The sequence below is a fragment of the Lagopus muta genome, chromosome 1 (genome assembly GCF_023343835.1).
Source record: "Lagopus muta isolate bLagMut1 chromosome 1, bLagMut1 primary, whole genome shotgun sequence".
Lineage (NCBI taxonomy): Eukaryota > Metazoa > Chordata > Aves > Galliformes > Phasianidae > Lagopus > Lagopus muta.
This window is the reverse complement of record NC_064433.1, coordinates 46,416,189-46,440,894: the sequence shown is the minus strand read 5'-3', so window position 1 is coordinate 46,440,894 and position 24,706 is coordinate 46,416,189. Positions and strand designations below refer to the sequence as shown.

Here is a 24,706-nt window from a genome sequence, read left to right as displayed (position 1 = left end):
GTTGTTATTCTTCTTTTTGCCTTGTTTCTTCACCTCAGGATCCTGAAGTCATAATCTCATGGTTGCTGGAGTGACTTCATATCCCTGCCCAGTTTGACTCTTTCCTCCCCCTCCCGTAAGAATCAGGTCCAGCAGAGCAGGTCCTGTCTTTGACTTCCTGACTACTGTTAGAAGGCTCTCATCGCTGCACTTTGCCCTTTGGAAACCACATAGATTGCTTGTGTCCTAATGTGTTGTCATTCCAGCAGATTATGGAGTGTTTAAAGTCTGCCTTGAGAACTAGGGTCTGTGAAAATGATACTACTTCCTGTTGTCTGAAGTGTGCCTCATAGTGTCCATGATTAGATAGTCTTTAGCAGATATCCACCACGTTGTCATCCATGTTGGTCTGCCCTGACCTGTAAGCTCTGAGTTGGCTGATCATTCACACCAAAGCAGAGCTCCATGCATTCCTGTAAGGGAAACTCCCTTTTCACAGTAAGGGAAGCTCCCTATCCTTTCCTTCTCAGCCTGCTCTTCCTAGAGAACTTGTATCAATACTTGGCAGCATTTCACTTGTATGTGCTATCTCACTGTGTTTCTGTGGTTCCAGTGAGATCATAGCCCTGCAACTGCATGCACATCTCTAATTCCTGCTGCTCCTACATGCTCTTCATGTAACGTGCATGCGTCAGTGTAGGGGTGCTTCAGAGAAACACACCTATCCCGACTTTCAGGAAGGGTGAAGCCTTTCTCTCCAATGCTGCTGTCCTGTAGTTGTGTGCGAATGTTTGAGGTGACCCTACTTTTTCCCTGTTTTGGAAAAAACACATGGACTTCATGGGCTTGAATTTAACGTACCTCTGCCTTTTGCACTCTTGCTGTTTTCTTCCCTTTCTTCCTTCTTCTTTCTTAGCTGGAAAGATAGAAATAACCATCAGAAACACTAGAAGGCAGGAGGATGGGGTGAGATGTCATCTCTTGTGGTACATTTCTGTGTTGCAGTGTCTTCCATGTGAAAGTCTTTACATTCAGACTCGAAATACTTTTCTCCAAGTCATTTTCCTGTTTTAATACCAGCTATATTTACTCATCTCCAGTGTTAGTTCAAAATGTAGCGAGCTTTTACATGCTGATATTTGAAGAACAGTGTGTGACACTTGGTAAAAGTTGTTTGTACTGCATACTTGAACAGATTAGTAGACTGTATTTACAGAGTCTGTTAGAAGAGATCTCAGTTTTTTTCAGTTGTTTGAATGCTTTATCAATAAAAACTTGTCAGGAATAAAATAATGTTTTTATTTTTAAGGCTATGTCTGATTGTGCATATCTTCTTGGTTGCGTGCCATGAAGGTGCTAGAGAAACAAAACAAACAGTTCAGTTCTGAAAAGGGACCAGCAACAATTTTGTCCTAAAGTTTTGGAGGGAAAATTAAGATTAGAAAGAGTGAGTATGGGAACGTTTTCCTGCTATTGGCCTTTTTTTCCTGAATCGGATGGGTTTTTTGCATCTTCTGACATAAGAAATCAATGTGTCATCAAATTTCTCTGGACTAGGTATACCAAGTGATGTTTTTTAGCATTAGTTAGGGGTGTTAAAAGACAGGTAGCAATGTTATGTCATTTTCGGAGTGAATTTATAAAGCTGTGTGACTTGCTTTTTATGCAATGTATAACTTCTGTTATAACATATGTTTTAACTTCTATTGTTCTACAATTGCAGCATGCAAAGGGATTATATTTTGAATAAAGTACAGTAGCGAAGTAGTGAAAATTTGTTACCCAGTTAGAAGCTTGTTTACAAATGAAATGAATTAGTATTTTCCTCTTCTTTTCAGGAGACAGCTGCAATCACTGGATGCATTATAGCGATGCCACTAAAACCAGAAGTGGGTGGGCCCAAGAGTTATTAAATGAATTCAAAAGTAATGTTGAATTGCTTAAGCAGGCTGTGAAGGATCAAGGCATAGGTTCTCCTGCCGCATCACCACCTGCTGTATCTCCTCAAAAGCCACAAACAGGTCCTTTGCTTGTATCTCTAATGCTCTAATTCCATTAGCTATTAAAACTATGCTGAAGGTGACTTGTTTTCATTGATTCTATCACTTTCCTACAGGCAAGGAACAGACACTGAAAGGAACTTCCCAGCAGCCAAAGGGCAAACTGATGTCTTGTCCTGTTGTGGTTAGACTTGCGGATTTCAATATATATCAGGTATGTTTCTTTGAGCTTAGAAAACTGGGGCTACTTTGAGCTTGACTGCTGTGTAAGTATGTTTTTTCAAGGAGGGATCCAGAGTCCATTGAAATATAATAGAAGTCTTTCCACTCATTACTGGATTAGGCCTTTATGGACTTGATTTTACTATGTCAAAATTGGTGGATATTTCCTTATTGACTTTATATTAGGACACCTATCATAATCATAATCATATCATGTTCTTGATGCAATTCCTGCCATCCCACAAATCCTGACACTTTCACCCTTCATTGTTCTTTCTTAGGTACGTAGAATTTTAATGTGTTCTTTTCTTTTTCATGCTTCTCTTATTGCTTTCCTTTCCTAAGTGCATATCTAAGTGCATAGTGTTTTCTTTTTGTTTGTTTTTCCTTTTATGAAATGTTCAGTGAAGGCTTTTATTGTTCTCCAACACCTCTTTCACCTAGTGAGATTTTGAGTATTCTTTAACTGTTACTTTATTATTTGTTTCAGTTAGCAGTTTTAGTTGCTTACTTTTTGTGCAGACAAAGCAACTGGAGAAGGAATGTAATTGTGAAATGGTAGTGGTATTGGAGGACCTACTCCAAATTTCAGATCCTAACAAAAATGCCTAGTGTGTTCCTTTAGTCATTGTTACTTCTGCTTGGTCTTATTCCTTTTTCCAGGGCTTTTAGCCATATCATTTCTGGTTGAGTAGGAGGTTGGAGCTTCTTTCCAGGAGCTTTCATCTGGGTTTCAAGTGTTCTTGTAATATCACTTTGTACTGCCAGTGTTTTCATTTGTCTTCTGCTCTTCAGATGCTTGTTGTCTTCTCCTTCCTACACAGCTGCCTTTTCAATGTTTTTAATGTCTTTTTTTCTGTACAATTTACAAAAAGCTATGTTTTTTTGGATAGGTCTATCTATGCCATTACTTTAAATCTGTGTTAATACAGAGATACTTGCAATTTCAAAATAGCTACATGGAGTGAAGCAGACTTATAAAGGTTATTTATTCATTATTTCCAGTGAAAATAATACAAATATATCATCATACATCATACATATCATCATCTTTCTGATATTAGAAAGTTGTCTAACTTCAGATAGCAGTCAGACCTGAAAAGTGTTGGATGAAAGAGCTTTGTTTTGGAAATGTATATTTTTAACTATGGTATGTTTCATGAAATTTTGAGTCAAATATATATAAAAATGTGATGTCTTTCTTGATTCACGGTTTACAGTGGAAGAAAACAGAAATGATAAGTTATTGTTCTGTGATGTTTTGATTCTCCTGTAAAGTAGACCTTTGGGCACAGCTGAATTTATACACACCTGCTAGGACAGCTGAACAGTTTGCTTAGCAGTCTACAGTCCACAATTGGCCCATGTGCTGGAATTTGTCCTTTTGGAAGTGCAAGGACATCATAACACTTTTTATTAACAAACTTATCTAGCTTATCCCGTGTCATCTAGATATAGGACCCTTTTGGAGAGTTGGTATACAAATATGCCATGTCCTAACATAATTGCTTATATAGAAACTGTAGCGTTTCCATTAAACATATCAGTTTACTTTAGGCTTCTACTGAATGTCTTTGAAAGTGACCTGCTTCACAAGAGTGAAAGAGATCAGATGCCATTAATGCTATATAGTTTTCTTGTGCAGCTATTCTGTGCAGATTCCTACTATAAGGCAACTGGATATTTCTTGTTTGGCTTTATGTAGTTGGGGGTCTACATCTGAGAGCAGTAGAATGTTACCTTGCTAGAGGAAAGATTTGCAACTACAGCTGCTTAATGATTTATAAAATGTAATATATTAACAGAGTTAATCTTCTGCAGGTCTCAACAGCAGACCAGTGTCGTTCTTCCCCTAAAACTTTGGTCTCTTGCAATAAGAAGTCACTTTATCTTCCACCAGAAATGCCAGCTATTCATATTGAATTCACTGAATATTACTATCCAGATGGAAAGGACTTTCCTAGTAAGATACATATATATATATTTTTAATCAATATATAAATCTAGTATGTAATTTTCACTTTTATGAAGCTTAATATTAATTCCCGGTTGACGATCAAAAATAGTTAATAGTTTTTTTAAATGAAAAGGACACAACACTGCTTCATTTCTGCTCCTCACAAATCCCTATAAATACTGGCTTTTATAGACATTGTTTATTAAGTCTGAAAACACACATAATGTTTTTACTGAGATGTTACTGATTCTTTACCATCCACCGTTTCTGTAGTTACGCTGCCTAGCCACATAAAAACTCCAACTGCTGTAGCTGTATCTAAGATGCAATGAAAGATCTGCAGGAGCTCATTTCATTTATGTGTTACGGCTCTCCCTGTTCTGTATTACAGAAATGTCAGTGGTTTTCTTGGTGGTGGAACATGAGGGCAGCAAATCTCCTTGGTCCTGCCCTTCTTTGGTAATGAGGACAGCCTTCTGCTCTCATCTGATTTCACTGTATTTTAGTAATTTAAAGTGAAAAATTCAATTTGTTGCTTCAGGTGAGGGAAAGGTGTATCACTTTAAGCATCCCCTATCCAAAAGAGTAGGTTTCTGTTACTCTGATGTAAAATACAAGTGAAAATAGGATTCTATGCTTATTTTAAAGAAAAAACAAACAAAACCCACAAAATCCCTAAATGTTTTACGTGTTCTAATGATTTTGTTTTGTCTTCTCTTTTAGTTCCTTGTCCAAATTTGTATGGCCAGCTGAATGCTTTACAGTTCACCCTGGATGAGAGAAGTATTCTTTGGCTAAACCAGTTTGTGTTGGATTTGAAACAGAGCCTTATTCAGTTCATGGCCATGTACAAGTTAAATGACAATTCAAAATCAGATGAACATGTTGATGTCAGAGTTGATGGACTAATGTTAAAGGTATAATGCCATTAATGAGGGATTTTGAGGTTCTTTGCAAGAAAATAGTTTTCCTTTGAAAAGCTATTAGCCAAGCAGCTTAAGGAATAAATGAACAAACAACCCATGCAATAAACTGCACTGCTCTAGGGAAAGTATGCAAATATGATTTGAAAGCAAACTTCTTTCTTGGTACTAATTAATCTATGTCTTACGGTGGTTTTTTTTTTGTTTTTTTTTTTTTCTTTTAGTTAAAGGTCTAAACCAAGACTATTAACAAAAAATATTTCACTATGTTTATTTCACTATGTTCAGTAAAGATTACATTTGCAAAAGAAAAAAAACTTCAAATCTAACATTAAGATAACTGTATTAAAACAGCAAAAACCTCGTATTTGCAAGTGACTTTCTTTGCTCGTCTAGTTGTAGCATATCAGAGCCCTCTGGTTATGTTAGAGTATTTCTGGGATGAAGGAACTACTCCATTTGAAGGCACGTGTCCTTCTCCAAAACCCACTTTTACCTTTTTCTGTTTCACAGTGGCCCTGTGCTGTAGTTCAGGTACAGAAGTCTGTTCTCTGCATGTTTGTTCCAGAAGAATGGCAGTAGATATTACAGCTGTACAGCTGTATTATATCAGCTTTTTGTCTTCCTTGTCTTCTTCTTTGAAACTGAAGGTTTGTCAAGCCATCAGTTATTTCTTTGGTTTTTTTTTTCTTGCTTCCAAGGTTCAGAGGTGAAAAAAACGATAACGTCCACAGGAGAGTTTCCAAAGGTTCTAAAAATTTAGCAGCTTATGGAAAGACTGTCACCTTCTTAAGGCTCTCACTTCATGTTTAATGGATCTCTAAAAGGGTCTGATGAAGTGGTGCTGAATGACAAGATTATTTAGGGCTAATGACCAGTCAGCTACAAGTACAGGCTGATAAAATATTTAATGACTGTATGTGAATAGCCCACTAAACTAAGAGAAGATAGAACTAAAGTACCCATCAATTCCTCAAACTCTGATTCATATTATTTATTTAATTATATCTTAATTGCTTTTTTTTTTTCTTCCTAATCAGTTATGAATCTTTATTACTGGTGTGCATGATATTTGCATATTATACTTAATTACTACATAGCTACATATTTGGTTATTTTGTTCTGAGTTTTTATTTAGATGGGAAGGCTTAGTCCCTTCCGTCTATTAAGTGTAAGGATGAATTTTTTACTCTGATTGCTCTAGACAGAATATGAGGATGTGATAATACCTTGTGTTATAACACTGATACCAGCAAAATGGGTGTGGGCACAGTGCTATATTAGATACAGGAACAGGCATTAATACACATTTCCATTAAAACTCAAGCTAAAGGTGTTCAGGTTAAAAGTAAGTCTAGAATACTCTCATATTTTGAGTATTTTTAGAAATTGAAGTGTATTTTTTTTTTTTTTTCTTAGCAGAAAATGTTTTTCAGATAATTGTCACACAACACCTCTTCTGTATTCTGCAATGTTAAGAGTATTACCTGTGTTAACACATATATATATTTTTATTTTACAATGCAAATGAAATAGTGCAGGGAAAAACCATATCTGACAAAGTAGATTTAAAACAAGAGGATTAAAATTTGGAGTTCAAAGTTTTAAATACTGTGAATACTTGGAGAAACTTTCTACCAAGCCATTTCTCAATTCAACTAAGAAATTAGAAAATTTAGCCTAACACAGCTGCTCTAAATTTAAGTCTTTTGGAGAAGAAAAGTGTGAGTCCCATATGTTTTTGTAAGAGCACCGAGTTTTTGATACTGCATGATCCCTTTTAAAAATTGGAAGAAGTATATAATTTCTAAGCCTGACGTTTATGTTGTTGTGGATTGAGGGCCTATTGCCTGCAATGAGGAACTAGGCCCTCCTCACTCTTCCCCCCACAGGAAAACCATGACACCTTGTTCCTTTATTAGTGTGCTTGAGTTCTCATAAAATTCTAATTACATTCCTGTATTTTAGCTCTTGTGGTGGCTGCTATTATTAAATTTTTAATTGTATAGTTAACCTACATCTTTATAACTTGGTGAAATATGTTTCTCTCTTGCAGTTCATAATTCCAGCTGAAAGTAAACTTGAAATTCACAAAGATCAACCTCGTGCACTTTCCATTCAAAGTTCAGAGATGATTGCTACAAATACAAGATACTCACCAAACTGCAGGCACTCTGATCTTGAAGCTTTGTTTCAGAACTTCAAAGACTGCGAATTTTTTAGCAGAACTTTCACAGCATTTCCTAAGTCCCAGAAGAATTTTAATCTCCTACATCCAATCTTCCAGAGACATGCTCACGAACAAGATACTAAAATGCATGATGTTTATAAAGGTTATATCATCCCCAAATTGAATAAATACGCGTTAAAGACATCTGCAGCTACTGATGTTTGGGCCTTACATTTTTCTCAGTTTTGGATAGATTATGAAGGAACGAAAAGTGGGAAGGGGCGACCTGTAAGCTTTGTGGACTCATTCCCTCTTTCACTTTGGATTTGCCAGCCACTACGATATGCAAAGTCACAAAAAGAGCTTTTATCACACAATCAGCCAGCATTTAACATTCCAAAAAGTGAATCTAGTGATCTTGCCAATAGACTGCAACGCAAAAAACTTCTAAAAGAATATTACAGCACTGAGACAGAACCTTTGGCCAATGGCATTCAAATGTCTCATTTTTCAGACTCTTCGGGAGTGCTTTCTGAAAGCTCTTCCTCTGATGCAGATGTGCATGTTCTTGTCCACGTTCAAAAACATGTAAGCATGCAGATCAATCATTACCAGTATCTTTTCTTGCTGTTTCTCCATGAATCTCTGGTATTGCTCCTGGAAAACTTAAGGAATGATGTAGAAGCAGTGACAGGAAAACCTGCAAAGCAAACAGATATCTGCATTGGGTTCCTAGTGAAAAGTGCAGAATTAGCCTTACTACTCCACCCAGTGACTCAGGGAAACCCGTGTAAGTCTCCAGCTGTGGAAGAAGGAAGTCCCATGGCATCAGAGCTCTCTCCTTTGGGGAATGGGGAAGCTCTTACTTCAGAAAACAAGTTAGGCAATAATAAGATGGAACAAGCTGGTATTAATAATATTGATTATGTATCTGACTGTAAGCCTACGAATGTTGAAGTTAAAGGCGTTTTAATGGATCCTCTCTTGTTTAAATCAGACAGTACTATGGATTTTCAGAAAGGAACGTCATTTTCAGATGATGCATCAGATAAAGGTTTGGGAGATACCAGTGAAGGAGGAAGCAGTGGGCTTTTTAGTAGAAGTGATTCAGAGGAGGTCTATGGACCTCTAAGTGACAGAAGTGGCTTGCATCATAGGGATTCACTGTCCATTTTAAGTAAGAGAGAAGATTCTACAGAATTTTTCATTGATAAAGAGGATGAGAAAAATATGTTCTCAAATAAGTTAAATGAACTGGAAGGTACAACTGAAGCCTGTCTTAACCAAGTCACTGACTTGGAAACAGAAACTGCCTTAGAATCCGAAGAGCTTGAAATCAACAAAGAGAAGGTGGCTTCAGTTAGAATGTTTGCATCCCAGTCTTCATCCAGGTATGGAAGATCTAATGCTAAATCAATTTTACTGCTATTTCAAAAATATTTATCTTGTCTTGTCCATGTATTTGTGATAATGATCAATGAAGGTGGACCTATCTAACATCTAGTAGATGAAAATTTTACAAGTATATAAATTCTGAAGATATGCAGTAGCGTTCAGTAAAAGATAAAATGAAAGTGAAAATAAAATTACTTGGTTTAAACAGCTTATTTGATTTAAATGTTACAAATTATGTATTGAGAAAAATATTGACATGCATACAGGAATGCATGTTGTTTCTTTGCTTGATTGTTCCATGCTAAAGGATTGTAAAATAATGTTGGTTTTTTTTGTTTGTTTGTTTGTTTTCTTTTATATCTTGCCTGGCTTAGATGACTTCTCTAAAGTAACTTCTAGCAAATTCCCTTAAGGTGAAAAAATAATTTCTTATGTCTTAATGTTTCAAAGTTCAAAGCCTAGGGACCGCTGCCCATCCAGCCTTCCTGCGTTCTCTGTTTCCTACAAGAATATGAAAAGAAGTCCATCACAGGTCTCTCTGGATACCATCTCTATTGATAGTATGATGCTAGAGGAGCATTTAGCAGAGAGTGATGGAAGTGATAGCCAAAGCTTTCTAGAAAAAGGTAAATACACTTAACAAAATGTTTGTAAACAATGCATGAAAATGTTGTTCATTACTAAAATGATACTCAGATGCATTGTGCTGCAGCAAATCCTGGATATGTTACAGCACTATTTCTGGTAGCTCCACTAGTGAGTAATAACAAGCATTTCCACAACATGTCATCTCAAGGGAAAGCAATTGCATGTGCAACTTAATTTAAGCACTACATAGTTTTCATCTCTTGAGGTGAGCTAATGCATTGCAGCACTGTGTTGGAACCCTGAATTAAGCAAACTGCTTCCTGCTTTGCTTTAAGCACTTGCTTCAGCTGTAAGTTTTTAGAGTTGTGCCCTGAAATACACTTGAAGTGGTAAAGGAGCTTCAATTTTAATAGTAGATGAGGGGAGGAAAAAAAAAAAAAGAAAGATTTTCACTAGTATTTGTCATGCCACCTGGCAAATAATTTGGTAGTCTCATTCCTTATAAAGCAGTTCATACCTACTGACTATGTAACAGCAAATACTTGTTCAGTTTTTGCTTATATGTGCATGAGTCTTTGGTTCTGATCTGTGTGGAAAAAAATGAATTTATCAATATAATTGTCTCTATATAGTCTGCAGCATTGTGGTCTTGTGCAACTAATGATGTAACGGATGAAGTAATTTTCTAATGTCAGGAAATATAATAAGTAGACATTACCTGTTTTTTACTTTTGAATTAGAATGACAGTAATTTTTTCCATAGATTTATTGTTCTAGGCCAAAAAAAAAGAACAGTAATTCTTTATGTGCAAACCTGTTATATGTTTTGGATTGTAGGAGTGTTCCTGCATATGTAGGAGTATGCTATAAAATGAATCTTCCATTTTTAATCACCTTTATATGTCTTTTTAACTTAAACGCTATTTAGCTATAAGTTAAGTCTGTGTGCTTCCTAGTTGTCAAGGAAACAATAACCTCAGTGATCACTCTAATGAAAAAAAGACGTATCTCATTTCTTTAAACACAAAACTGCATTTGCTTTAAAGGTGCTGTATGGTATTCTAGATAAACATGTTGGAATCCTTAGCCTTTTTTCTGCTGAATTAGATTGATGTTTGATTTAGAAAACTAAGAAAGGCCATTCACAAGTTTTCAGGCAATCCATGTAGAGTGCCATTTCATTTTTGTCACCACCCTGACTTAATTGCATTCCTCTTTATATGAGGAATAGATTTGGCAGTTCAGTCGTAAGTATTTGTTTAATAAGCTATTCAGCTCATTTTTTAAAAATGAGTTTGTGCATGCATACAGTATCAGACACTGACTTTATTCTTAATGCGACAGTGATTCAGGCTATGCTGTGTTAACTTTTGCATTTTTTCTGGTGTGTGTGTGGAAGGTATTACAGCCACAAACTATCAAAGCCCATCAGAAAATGCCCATGAAGGAGGCACAGTGATTGAAAATTGTGATGGGTCATCTCCAGATGCCATGAGTGCTGCTTCAGAGAATGCCCATGAGACTAGTGAAGAAATGGTAATACTGTTGAATTCCATTAGAATACATGGTTCAGTAAATTAAAGATGAAAATAGAGCAAAAATGAATACTTTCTGAAGGGATTTTCAAATAGTTTGGGGAGGTTTTGTTAGTGCATTATGTAGGCCTGTAGATCTGGTGCAGTTAAGTACAAATGAAGATTATAGTCCAAGTTCTGCTGAGCATTCTCTATCCTTGTTATCTCCTCTGTAGCTACCATTAATAAATGGCAGTAGCTATTCCAATTTAAAATGCCAGAAAATCTTTCTGGTTTAGTACACAGCAATATTTTCTTCTATCATCGTGTTCTTTTATGCTCTTAAGTATTGAATATGGTATTTTTAAGCTTTTTTCACACTGAGTATAGATTAACCATTATAACTCAAAAGCCTCCTCTTAGGTGGAGATGTTTCCTCAGCACGTGTAACATTCTGTAGTAGTTGCAAAGAGGAGCTTGCCAGTGGTCCTCCTGGCTCAGATGAGAGATGCTTTTTGTCCAGAATTATGTCGAGACAACGGCCACTATTTAGTGAGGACTGTAAGAACAGGGGATATAGGGAAATATCTTCTTCCTGAGACATCGTGCAAGCACCACCTTTTTTTCGTTTGCTTATCTGCTTACTCCTTCCTGGTCTTTACACTAATCAGTATTTCTTCAGTTATATTCTTATATCAGTCGAGATCGTGAACCAGAAACCCAGGGATGCATGGGTCAAATGAAATGGAGTGAATTTCATTTTCATTTAAAAATAAAAACAAATGAAAAAAAACATAGCTCATTTAAGTGATTAGTTCCTTCCAAATAAGCTCTCGTTCACTTGTGCGTATGAGTAATATGGAGAGTACTAAGTTCATGCAGCTTGTTACACAAATATATGCTGGCATGTTTGTTCTACGTGCAGAATGCACCAGGAAAAAAAACAAAATGGAGATCGGATTTGTAGTAATGATGGTGATGGATGGATGTACCCCAATACCAAAGCCGACTTTTGAAACTGGCTTCTACTTTTTTCAAAAGACACTGCAAATAGAGGAAGAAGGATTGACTACTGAGCAGATGGCTGAAGTTTTGTATTCTGTGTTGATTCTTTATCTTGGCTGGATTCAGCACTGAAAATGCTTGGTTGTGCTTATGATATGCAGGAAGTTCAGTGCATCCTTAAAAAATGTTGGGTATGACGCAGGCCATGTATCAAGAGTGGGGAAAGTCTGTCTCAGGACTTTTCTGTCCAGTTCTGAATTGTTATGGTGGGTTATGACTACAAGACTCTTGTCTGAGCAGACAATTGAACCAACCTGTTGTCAATCCAATGGTTGCAAAAAGAAGAGGAAATGAGAAAAATTTCTGTTACTCTTCTGAGCAAGAGTTATGGATATAAAGACTCTATTTTTTTTTGAGAGAGGAGAGAAAGTTTTAGGCAACTTCATAGGCAATAAACAATATGAATTCAATTTAAAATCTTGTTTTTTATCTTATTTTTTGTTGACAGATGTCTGTTGTGGTTTTCCAAATATTTGGTGTTAACGGTGAAATTGACATCAGAGGGGAAGACACAGAAATATGCCTTCAGGTCAACCAAGTGATACCAAATCAACTTGGAAACATCAGTGTTCGACATTATCTTTGCAACAGGACTGTGGGTAAGAAATAACAGTGAGATCTTAATTAGAAAAAAACAAAAACAAAACTCCACATTTATCGTATTGAATTCTCTTGATTAATTTGCTTTCTTTTAAGCTCATCTAAGTTGCATTACATTTTGTTATTGTTTCATCAAGATAGAGTCCTGTTACTGCTCTAATGATGCTTTGCCTAACTGTACCTTGTCTTGAAAGACTGTTTCTGAATACAGTTTATTCTTTTCTCCAAAATGCTTTCTGTGTGTTAAATTAAAGCCCACAGATTAAGCTAATTTATAATTTATGATTTAAGAAAAGTAAAAACTGACTCTTTACCAGGAAAGATGGCCACTGTGATGGCCTTTTTTTCCTTTCTATTTTTTTTTTTCCTAAATCTTGATGCAAATGTAGTTTCATGCCATGTATTGGCACAACTAGATCAACCAGTGTATTAAGTCAGAGCTGTTCTTGGGTGTGGATCCATGTACATTCTCTGCCAGAAAACATAGTTCACATACTATGAGGTTTTTTTCTTGGCTTGCTGTATTGGCATGCCACTTTGTCACAGTTTGTTTTCCTCCCCTTTGCCAGCCTTCTACACAGATCGCTGGATGCCAGCAATAGGGTTTTGGGGGTGGATCCCAGTGCACCTGCCTTCTGCTTCTGGTTCAGTTCCTTTCATGAGAAAAAGTTACAGCAATGCTTGACTGCCATTTATTTCCAGCTTTTCAGCAATATGGATTTTCTTCAGGAGGCTTGGTGATGCAGCCTGTGATGTCTTAGCTAATACAAAACAAACAAAAAATGTACTGGTAACCTGAGCAGCTGTTGCATGATGTTGCAATTGAGTTCTTGCATCTGAAGACGAGAGGGTGGTCCAGCAGGGGAGGATTTTTGTCTGGCTGTCGGTTCATGCATCAGCAGACAGCTTTGGTTCTCTGTCATGTCGTTATGAAAGCAAGAGGAAAGTAATTTATGAAAGTAAATAGAAACAACAACAACAACAAAAAAGCAACCACAACATGTGCTACAGCTTTTTTTAGCTCTAATCCAGACAGATGGGATTTAGGTATTAAAGTCCTTAAATATTCCTGAGAGGAAGAGAAACACTCTAGAGCAGAGACTGTACACTTGGCTTTGTTGAATCTCACGAGGTTCTCCTGGGCCCACCTCTCAAGGCTGGAATTTGACCAAGCAGAATGTCAGTGTGACTTACGAAATAATTGTCTGGTTTTCTACAGTTTTGGTCTGTACTGCTCCTGGTTTAGGGTATCAAAAACCTGAATCTTTAGGCACTGACACTGTGAGTGGTTACTATAGCATTACAGGAGCAATTAACGGTGTGCCAACTATGCTTTTTCAAAATATGCTCACGTAGTGCAAACATCTTTTCTTTGACAGGCAGCCTAAGTGTGTCTGTAGAGACGTGATGTATCAAAAAGCTTGTGTCTCATGAATGTAATGTGATCAGCAGAGGCATCTTGGAATTTTAACCAAGTGCCTTGTGAACTGGCTGCATAATTTCAGAAGGAACACTAATTCTGTGAAGTATCTTTTTGTTTGTTTGTTTCATTTGGAGGTGTGCAGAATAAGCATTAAAGCATTACTGAATACATATTCTTTTTCTTTTTTCCCTTCCTAAGTAAGACATTACATGTACTGCTAATAGCAGAGTGTGCAGTGTTTTAAACTGTAGGAATCTGTGACCAAGAAGCAATGTAGCTAACTTGCAACTCACCAGCATACTAGTTTCTTTGATTGTTTTTGTAATGCTTGCCAGATAATTCAGAGTAGGTTATTTCTGAAAGAGAGGGGTAAAGGGTAACAAATATGATATGTTTTATGACTTAATGTTAGTACACAGCAAAGCAGTCACCACAGGAAACCAGAAGATCACAGGATAATTGCCCTGATTCCTTACCTTCAGTTTCAGCTTGGGCTGTTGTCTCTCAACTAAGAACCACTGTGAAGATCCTGGCTCGGTCTTTCTTGTAACCTCATCCTAGGTATTGGAAGACTGCTTGTAGATGTCCCCTAAGCCATCTCTTCAGCTTTACTATAATTGCTCATATTTACACAACCAGAAATGAAGGGGAGATTTCAACAAACTGCATGTCAGTAATGTGGGGAGAGCATAAAGAACAGGATAAAACAGGCTTGCCAATGTGACTCCCATCTACAAGAAGGGCCATAAGGAGGATCTGGGGGACTACAGGCCTGTCAGCCTGACCTCAGTACCAGGGAAAGTTATGGAGCAAATCATCTTTGGTGAGATCACACAGCTCGTGTGTGGCGTCCAGGGGATCAGGCGCAGCCAGCACGGGTTCATGAAAGGCAGGTCGTGCTTGACCAACCTTACCTCCTTCTACGACTGGGTGACCACCCTGGTAGATGAGGGAAAGGCTGCTGAGTCTAGTCTACCTAGACTTCAGCAGAGCCTTTGACGTGACCTCCCACAGTTTTCTCCTGGGGAAACTGGTGCCCGTGGCCTGGACAGGCATACCCTTCTTTGGGTAAGGAGCTGGCTAGAGGGCCGTGCCCAACAGGTAGTGGTTAATGGAGGTAAGTCCAGCTGGCGACAAGTGTTTACAAGTGGTGTCCCCAGGGATAGGTACTGGGGCCCATCTTGTTTGATACCTTTACGGATGACCTAAATGAGAGGATTGAGTGCACCCTCAGGAGGTTTGCAGATGACACCAAGCTGGGAGGTGGTGTCAATCTGCCTGAGGGTAGGGAGGCTCTTCAGAGGGATCTAGATAAGCTGGATCACTGGGCTGACGTGAATGGGATGAGGTTCAACAAGGCCAGGTGCCAGGTCCTGCACTTTGGCCACAACAGCCCCATGCAGTGCTATAGGCTTGGGGATGAGTGGCTGGATGACTGTGAAGAGGAAAGGGACCTAGGGGTGTTGATTGATGCTTGGCTGAACATGAGCCAACAGTGTGCTCAGGTGGCCAAGAGGGCCAATACCCTTGAGGTATTTATTTCTGGTGGTGAACCCTCTTTTCCTGAGGGATATTGGACTTACTTTCTCAATATCTCATTGCCTTAAGTCTTTTATTTAATTTCTAGAACTGTTCAGTTGAATGTTGCAATTGTCCTTACTGGTTAAAAAGTCTGAATCTAACAAGAGAATGCCAGTTCTCTTAAAGTTCAAATCTACTGCTACAAATGATAGAACAACATATAGTTACATTCTCTATCTTGATTGCTGTTTATGTTCCTGCGCAGCGAGTAATTTGCTGTGTCAGGAAATTCTACCTTTCTAAGAGAATACCTGCTTTCCTGAGAGTATGAACTGACTTGCAAGTTTTTCTGAATTAAAATTGAAGGAGTTGGTGGAAAAGTATGAAAACAATTGCTTTTTGATTGTCAGGACATTGAGAAAATGCATATCTTTTGTGTACAATAGTACTTATATATTGTCTCGTTTGTCACAGTGAAATACAAGTACTTGTAATATACTGAAAATTTTGTACTTCTAGGTACAGTCTGAATTTAGTATGTATGTGCAGTGCTGCATTATCCTGAGTAATACTTCCCAAGTACTTTTGGAAAACTATTTGGACAATGGAGATGGAAATAATTGAACCATAATTGCTTTTTGTACATTGCAAAATTTTAATGCAAATTTGTTTTCCTTCTGCAACAGGTTCTGATTGTAAAGCTGTGGCTGGACCAGTTAAACCATCACCTGAGATTAGTCTGAGATGGGAAAGTGGGCCTAGTGCCATCATGCATTCTCTGCTGGCTGTTAAAAATGGTTTTCTTCAGTGTCACGTTGAGAACTTCAGTGCTGAATTTCTAACGTCTTCCCTCACAAACATTCAGCATTTTCTAGAAGATGAAACTGTTGCAGAAGTGATGCCTATGAAGATAAAAGTTTCTAATGCAATGATTAATTTAAAAGTATGTTAACAAAGAGCTACTTAACTGCTTTAAGGAAACTGTGTTTTCATTTCCTTGATAATAACTTGGTAATCTGGATATAGTTAACTTCAAAGAAACTGCTATCATGCTTTGTAATGTCTTTGGATAATACTAAAACAATTTAAAAATCCATAGATTTGGTTAACTCTGATATTCCCAGAGAGGAATTCTCTGCATGACCAAGCTATTTACATAAATCAGTATTTGTTATTTTTTAAAACATCCTCTCCTAGCCACTTTTGTAGAGTGACAAAGTTTTGGTGTATACAGGTAAAGTATTCAGTATTTCTAAAAGTACTGTGGAATTGTTTTCATTTTTTTGTTTTTAAACTAGGCTTTTTTGATTAGCAAAGTAATGGTATTTTAATTATAAAACTGTTTTTTGAGGTTAACTTTTTCTTCTTTAAAGGACAGTTTTCGTAATGAAAGTTCAGTTCAAAATAAGGAAAAAATAACAAGAATTCCAGTTCAAACCTCTTGAGTGCTGTTTCTCCAAACTCAGATTTTCAGGTTCTGCCCTACCTAGAAACAGTTACTAAATGCAGCTCTTCTCACCACTTTAGCTTAAAATAGTAAGGCTAAGAGGACAGCGCTACTCAAGTCTCCTCGAAGACATTCTTTCAGACACCTAAATGAAGTGGCGAGTTCTGTGCTGCAGAACCATTGGATGCAAAAATGAGGGCAGTTAACAACAATAATAAAAAAAAAATCATTGTAACATTTCTTTGGAAATTAATAATTGTGCACGCAAATGATGAACGCAGTGAGAACTGAAATAGGTCAAATTCTGCATCTGAGCTAACGCCTTGTTTCAGTTAAGATCGTTCTTGACCAGAATGTCATCTATTGCCTCCACAGTGTTCTGCTCAGACTTGAATATCAGACTGCATCAGTGTTCCCTCTCTCCTTTGTGTAGCTTCTTCATCCCCTGAGGATCCGTAGGCACTCCTTCAGGGCTGTTTCTACAACAGAAGTAGTGCAAGGACACTTGTTAAGAATGGATCTGTTCCCCAGATTCCAATGCATCACAAATGTGAATACTGAAGTGGAAAAAGAAAATTTTTAACATACAGTCACCTATATGTGAAAATCAGGGTTGTGCTGGCTTATTGGCAGCACAACCCTGCCAATAAAAGCAGGCTTAGGCAAATGGTTCTTAAGAAAATGGCTGTTTGAGGTTGGGAATATACACCAATAAACTGGCAATAAGATTCTGCTTGGAAGTGTAAGTACTCAAGTTCTTGCTCAGCAGTGCATATATCACAGTGAAGTTGCTTGTGATGGCTGACCAGTGACAGATTTGGCATACAGATTATTCATTTTTGTATCACTGTTGGTAATAGAAAGCAGGAGAGCATGGTTTAACCTTATACCTCATCATCTGTTCAGTGCTGCATGTATTCTTCTGAACGAGACTTGTTGCAGGATGTTTTGTGGGGACAAAAAAAACCTTCCTCAAACTCCTGATTTGTTTTTGTACTTTCTGCTGCCATCTTAATGATGCTCAAGAAATGTTGACAGTAACACCTCATCCAATTTTGTGTTAATGATAATATGTATGATTTTTCTGCATCAACTTGCTTGACAGGGATAATGAACTATAAAGATTTCCTGGAGGAACCCCAAAGGAAATAATTAGTGACATTTTCCTTCCGCTTGGTACAATAATGAGCTGAATTGCAGTTGGCATCAAACCAAACTAAATTCTAAAAAGATGAGGTTCTGTCAAGAATGGTAGCTGTGCCACTGAATCTTCAAATAGGTCAGGGGAAAATCAGATACTATATAGTGTGGGCTTCTTATCTTTGACTCTAAGAGCTCCTGAGCTAAGAAGTGTCTTCAGTTGGAATTAAATCTTATTGAAATGTCTGTGAAAATACTTTGAAGTATTTTAACCAAACTGCATATATATTGAGTTCAGCAGACTTACTTGAGAGATAAATTTAGGCCTTAAATATGATCCGTGGGAAAATTAAAAAAAAAAAAAAAAAAAAAAAAAGAAAAGAAAAGAAAAAAGAAAGCAGAAGTATAGTGGAAATCTCATTAGAAAATTCTGCTCCCTTTCAGGTTTCATTAAAGAAACTTAAGTTTAATTTAACATCTTGACAATTTTGGTTTCCCGGTGAACTCATTTTTGGATACTTGTATTTTTCAGGATGATAGTCCACGTGAAAATCTCAAAGCGTGTGAGCTAGTACCCATAAAACTGCATATTGACATACTTTGGATAGAACGAAATGATGATGGCTCTTTCTTCATTAGAGGTTTGTATCTTCCTGCCACTGGTTAACGCAGTATTATAATCCAGTTATTACTGATTCCATGTTTGTATTTGTTTAGACACATATCTAATAATGAAAAGGTAACTGGTGGTTAATTTATGTCAGTAGTGCTGCAGTAGAATTCTAAGTGTAGTCACACAGAAGAAATATTCCTTTTTGAGTGGCCTATGGTTAGTGGTACCAACCTGCAGCTGAATCTGTCTGTGAGGAATATGCATAAAACACTCTCAGGGCTTGTTTCATTAATGCACATCACTTCATGAGATGCCTGAGATTCCTTCCTTGAAGGAAGTTGCATTTCTTTACAGTTCAGCAAGATAGCTATCTGCATGCTTTATGTTGGTTTTTTCTTTTTATGATTTGCAGATAGCAGATAATCATTTGTTCTACAATATGTGCGATTTGAGAAATGCACTAAGTTATTTTAAATGGTGCATTTTATGGTTGCATCCTGGTTATAATGACTAGGTTTGTGCTGAGACTTGCATTTCAAATAGGGATTTAACTTTGTACCTTTTATGAAAGGTTTATAATGTATTTATTTTCTTTCCTACATATATAGGCAAATACTAAATACTGATAACTGCTGTCTTTTACAAATAGGTCAGAATATCAGAGTAATTTGGTCCTTCCCTTTGCTCAAAGCAGGGGCAGATTTTGGCCATCTTCAGATATTAGACAAGGGAGGAAGGAGTAATTTAAAGAGAGGATTTAGAAGGATGAAAAAAAATATTGGAATATAAAGAAAAATGCCCTCATTTAACACTGAGTGTACAGCAGTTTGTTTTAATAGATCATAGAATGGCTCTGGTTGGGAGGGACCCCAAGGATCATCAAGCTCCCTGTAGCATGCAGGGCCACCAACCTCCATATCTAATACTAGACCAGGCTGCCCAGGGCCCCATCCAACCTAATGTTATCATGCACTCCAGTTAGAAAGTTTCCTTAATAGCAAGCCATTTAAGTTATTTTCTAATTTAAAATCTTCATTTTGCAGGTTTATTCACGTATCTTTAAACTTAAATGCAGACCTCAGATCTGATTTGGACCTGCAGACATTCCTGCAGAGGCAATATTAATAGTTCTCAAACTTGTGCTCTCCTCTCCCCCGTTTTAATGCATGTTCCAGGCTTCTGATAATGAAGATCTGAAATACAGTTATTCAAATTTTTCCATTTGAGAGCTTTTTCCATTGGCAAGCTCTGTTGTCTTTGTATAGATAATTACTCAGAATGCATTCTCCATAGCGATGATAGCACTCAGTATAAAAATGTGATAATTTTTTTTGAGCTAGAATTTGTGTGTTGTGTCTTCTTACACCTCCTCTCCTTTTTTTTTTTTATTCCTTCAAAAGAGTATTTGGCTTCTATTTCAGTTTCGTTTCAATTTTTATATTTAATTTTGGAAGGTAAATATGAACATGCCTGATATTAAAACTGTATTTGTTGAAGTGGCTTTTGTTTACTGCTGCTGCTGATTAAGTTTTATTTAAAAAAAAAAAAGAAAAAAAGAAAAAACATAAATGTGAACACTACACATCTGTCTGTGATACAGACAATCAAAGAGTAAGTGATGGGTCGAAGATGAAGAATTCAAGTAGTGCACTGCAGCAAGCAGCAAGACCTGCAGGACATAAAACACAGGACCAAGCTACGCAGACTACTTGTGAAATTCCCAGCCCAGTTAAATCAAACAGAGATTCAGCTGACTTCATAAAAAATGAGGTAGTAAGAATTCTTTTTTTTTTTTTTTTTTTTTTTTCCCCTTCCCTTAAAGTTGCTACAGTCATCAGAATTGTTAGATTATTTGAGAGTGAGCTGAGTGAACTAAACAGTGAAGTTCTGTTTAGAAATCTGTTTGGGTTGGAAAGTAGAAATTGCAGATAATATAGCATGGCTCAGTATGTAAGCATGCAAAATAAATTTAATACTGCTATCTAAACAGAGTGGTAGTATATTGCAGAGCAGTTCTTTCCCTCTATATCAGATGGAGTTTCATGAAGGAGAAAGTCACGAACTATGTAATACTCCTGTCTTGCTTTTCCCCACCTCCCCAGCTTCTGTACAGCACAGCTATCAAAGGCGAAGGACTAGATGCCTGAGTCAGGTTGTTATTAACCTCTCAGTCGTATCTGGATATTGAATTGATGGTGAAAAAGTTCACACATCAGTTTAGCTTTCTTTCTCCTCTGGATAAGAATCCATTCTTAGACCTCAGAATGTAGTGTTACTTCATTCTGCTGCAGGATGGAAGTGGCATAACTGAAACATGGAATCTAGGGATCTTGCATCAATTCTTTCCATTTTCTGCCGTCATTAACTGGGAATTGGTCACTGACCCCAAACAATGGGTTTTACTATGAGTGTATGTCATTTTAGAAGTTACTGTCACAGATAATGTTGTGAGTATGCAGAAATGCCAATAACATGTTTTTCTAACCCAACTGTTTCAGCTTGTTGAAGAAAACGAATGTCTCAAACAGGAACTGGCCAAAGCTAAAGCAGCTCTTGCTGAGGTCCAAATGGAGAAAGATGCCCTGCTTCATCGTATAAAGAAGATGAATGTTGATCATCAGTAGGACAGTGTTCTGTTGGTGCGAGGCATTGCCAGAACTTGAGGTGACTGCAACATCTGAAGAACTGTTTGTGAATTGCTGGAAGACATGGTTTTTGGTTGTTTTTTTTCCTTTGGTCACGAACAAAAGTTCTCTCATCACAAACAGAATGTTTTTGAAATAGTTGCTATTCTGAAAATGTCATTATATACTGTAACTTTTTTCAGCCCATTTTAAACTGAAATGACTGGAGAAATCAGTTTCTACCATACTTTATTAATTTACTGAAGAAAAGAATCATATCAGCTACTTTCAATATTATTAAAGGAGATGTTATTTTTAAAACACTTGGGATTTTTTTGAAAACTGGATGGCTCAGCAATGAAAGAAGGTGCCCAGTTGCTTAACTGAGTAAAGCGCACCATGCCTCGTTAACAAACTGTACCTCTGTTTGTTAAGATTATGTTCTAGTATTACTAGACAGTTTCTATATAGGAGGTTACATTTGCACTATGATATGTTAGATCCCCTAGAATAGTATAGTACTGAAAATTAAAATAGCCCTAAACTGGCCCTAAATTCTATGTAATTTGCCCAGAGAGGATTTTAAGAATAATCCTCTGGTGCTATAGAGTTCTATGTACCCTTTCCACACATGCTCCTGAAATACCACAGTAAATGCTGGAGAATGTAAGTTAGAGGGCACTACTGGAGTTTATTCCAGCACGAAAGCCCACAGCATCTGTACAGCTGGTCTAATTCAGACATTCACACACATGCTTTTCTCTCTCTGTGATGAGGAGATAGCCCTGCAGAAGGATCCAGCAGTTTGTGAAAGGTGATCTTTCAGCCATTTTGCATCTATGTCTGATTCTGTGAACTTTATCAGACATGCCCGAGGCTTTGGTCCAGTGTATTTAAATATGTAAGGTCAGTGCTTGTGGGGGGCGGGAGGGAAATTCCTACAGGGATTCATTAATTGTATATTGCTTTTTTGATTATAAATATATATATATATATACACATATATATTAAAAAGCTTTAGAGAAACATTTAATTACCCTATAAAATTGTGAGATTACATGAGATGTAATTATGCAATTTAAACCATGGGTGATTTGTACAAATTAATCAATTTTCAGCTAAAAACTGGTACGAATGAATAAAAAAGCACAATGCTGTGAAACAGATTATCAGTGTGCTTCTGAACAGTGTTGGAAACAACATCAAATAAATGCATACCTGTAAGAGACTGTTTTTGCTAGAAGTGAAAAGGACTGAATAATTTAACTGGTGACCTTGAATCTGACAACTAGAATCTTTTATTTACTACCATGAATTGTTTCTGCTCCATGGGATGTCTGGGGGATATTTTGTTTGTAGATACGCAGATAAATGTAGATATATCTCAAAAAGTATTTAGTACCCCATGGTTTGACTTTGTGTATTCAGGCTATCAAACTGGTTTAAATTAAACTGCTTTTCATTAAAACTTTTTGGAGGACACTAAATTTTCACTGCTGTAAAAAGTTATTGAAAGTGTGTAATTTTAATCAAGGGCTCTATGGAAGAACTGGTTCAGGCACTATTTTAAAGCCTGCCTCTCAAAACCCGGAACTCCCTTTAACACCCATGGAAATTTTTATCTTATTCTAAATAAGGTGAACAAAAATGTGCATGACAGTTTCTAATACAGAATCTTAAGATGTGTATTTCAAATAGGTATTTAAGAAATCACAGTGTTAAATGTGGGTAGCCCAGTTTGCACAAATATCATGTTAGAGTCAGGGGAGGAGTTCTCAACTGGTTGAGTTCTGATTGGTACACTCAGAGTTGGTAATTCTAACTCAGCTTACCTCTGCCAAGATCTAGTTAGAATTATTCTAAGGAAAGGAATGTGTAGAATGGTTGGCAGCATGATGCTGGAATAATATGTTGAGACTTGTTTAATTTTTAAACAGAAATAGCAATATCAGATATTTCTTCCTTGTTACTGCACAAGCTGTTAGCAAAAAGGAAAACCAAAAAACCCAGCCCAAACAAAGCGGCTCTTCCCAGTGCAGATACAGAAATTCTGTTTCATCTTTTTGCTTTTCATTACGACTGAATACATTTCTTTTCAGGACAGTTTTGTAATAATGAGCAGACCATTCAGAAGTGTGTGCTTGGTGGTGGGCTTCACATTACTGAGAGTGGTGGTACTGTGTCACTCTGACATTGTAAAAGTAACAAGAGAGAGGGTTTTTTTTGTGTTTGAAAGTACATCGTTAAATGAAACCTTAATAGGTAATCCTAAAAATAGTAATTAAAGGCCTCAGATCAAATAAAAAGGCTTAATTTGTTCTCAGGGCTCTGCTAATACTCATAACCTCCTTAAATCCTATGTATGAAATGTGTATCATCAGTAGAGTCTCTTGAATGAATCGCAGCCTTTTATTCTGCAAAGAACTAAACCGAACAGTTAAGAGAACTTCAGTGCATGCAGAAGACTGACTCCAGAAGGCTTGCAAGCAAACTGATACCAAGTTTTATTTTACATTTTCTCTGGAAATTTAAACCGGTCTACCCATTAGCTTAACGCTCATCTGGCTTGTTTAGAAATACTGTTCCAGTGTCTAGTACAGTGTCAGACTGGCTGACATTGAGGAGCCTATGCCCTTTCTCAAGCAATGTCATTGAAACATTTGGCATGCGTTGTTTCAGTTCTCACAGTAACTCTTAACAACAAGCACCAGTTTTAAATCAAAACTATACAGCCTTACAGAATTACTTCTAAAAGGTCTGTTGAAGAGGTAGTGTTGTGTAGATCCTGGCTGCTCTCTAATGTGTCCATGTCCCTGTCCCTGCTTAATGACAGAGACTATTCCAGTCCTTGGATTACATATACCATGACCTTTGGCAAAGGGAAGGGTGGTGCTGGCTGGGAAGGAGCTGCCTTCTTGGCCTGTCTGCATCTGTTCTCCCTCTCTGTTCAGTTCTAAGCAGGCTCCTCTAGGAATGGACTTTGAGTCTTAAGCTGGAATCATATTTGATCTCTAAAGCTGAACTGCTAGCTACAGAACATTTCCTAACCCTGACATGGTGATGGTTGCCTTTATTCGTATGAAATATACAGGGAACTTGATAATAAAAATTTCTGTCTAGAATCCACACTTCCAGAAGTACAAAAATGTAATGATATACTGCAGAAGTGGACAGCTCAAAGTGAGCAGATGAGTCTTTGGGTGAGTAAAAAGAATCCATTTTCTATTAAAAAAAAAACAAAAAAAAAGTGTTTGTATTGGTCTAGTTCTTGTATTGGTGTAGTTCTGAAAGCATTTGTACAAAGATCAGGTTAATCACTAGAAGGTGGTGTCAGGAAAACATAGGGAAAGGTTACCAGCAGCAACCACTTGCTGGAAGAACAAAGCTCTGTTTCTCAATCAACTTAAGAAAAAGCTTCAGTCTTAAGGTTAAATGGAAAATACGAGTTGTGTAGTTACAGTTCTTACAGTGTACTTCAGCATTCTTATGGGAAAAAAAAAATCTTATAATTCTATCATTATTTTC

At 37.1% G+C, this 24,706-nt stretch overlaps 1 protein-coding gene across 3 annotated transcripts in view; it reads left to right on the top strand.

Moving 5' to 3' along the window:
• The window catches only part of BLTP3B (bridge-like lipid transfer protein family member 3B), a 51,237-nt gene extending 28,890 nt beyond the window's left edge, over window positions 1-22,347 (top strand). For 2 of the 3 annotated variants that reach the window (XM_048945191.1, XM_048945201.1), the window contains exons 10-21: window positions 1,818-2,000; window positions 2,096-2,193; window positions 4,023-4,164; window positions 4,882-5,075; window positions 7,138-8,642; window positions 9,097-9,272; window positions 10,634-10,770; window positions 12,262-12,412; window positions 16,044-16,300; window positions 18,477-18,585; window positions 20,158-20,327; window positions 21,056-22,347. In XM_048945191.1, the coding sequence (XP_048801148.1) occupies window positions 1,818-2,000; window positions 2,096-2,193; window positions 4,023-4,164; window positions 4,882-5,075; window positions 7,138-8,642; window positions 9,097-9,272; window positions 10,634-10,770; window positions 12,262-12,412; window positions 16,044-16,300; window positions 18,477-18,585; window positions 20,158-20,327; window positions 21,056-21,181 (3,248 nt within the window). In that variant the 3' untranslated portion in view covers window positions 21,182-22,347. Of the gene's footprint in view, window positions 1-1,817; window positions 2,001-2,095; window positions 2,194-4,022; window positions 4,165-4,881; window positions 5,076-7,137; window positions 8,643-9,096; window positions 9,273-10,633; window positions 10,771-12,261; window positions 12,413-16,043; window positions 16,301-18,476; window positions 18,586-20,157; window positions 20,328-21,055 lie in introns of those variants that run through there. The other variant, XM_048945211.1, reaches the window with a different exon arrangement.
• Window positions 22,348-24,706: the final 2,359 nt, after the last annotated feature.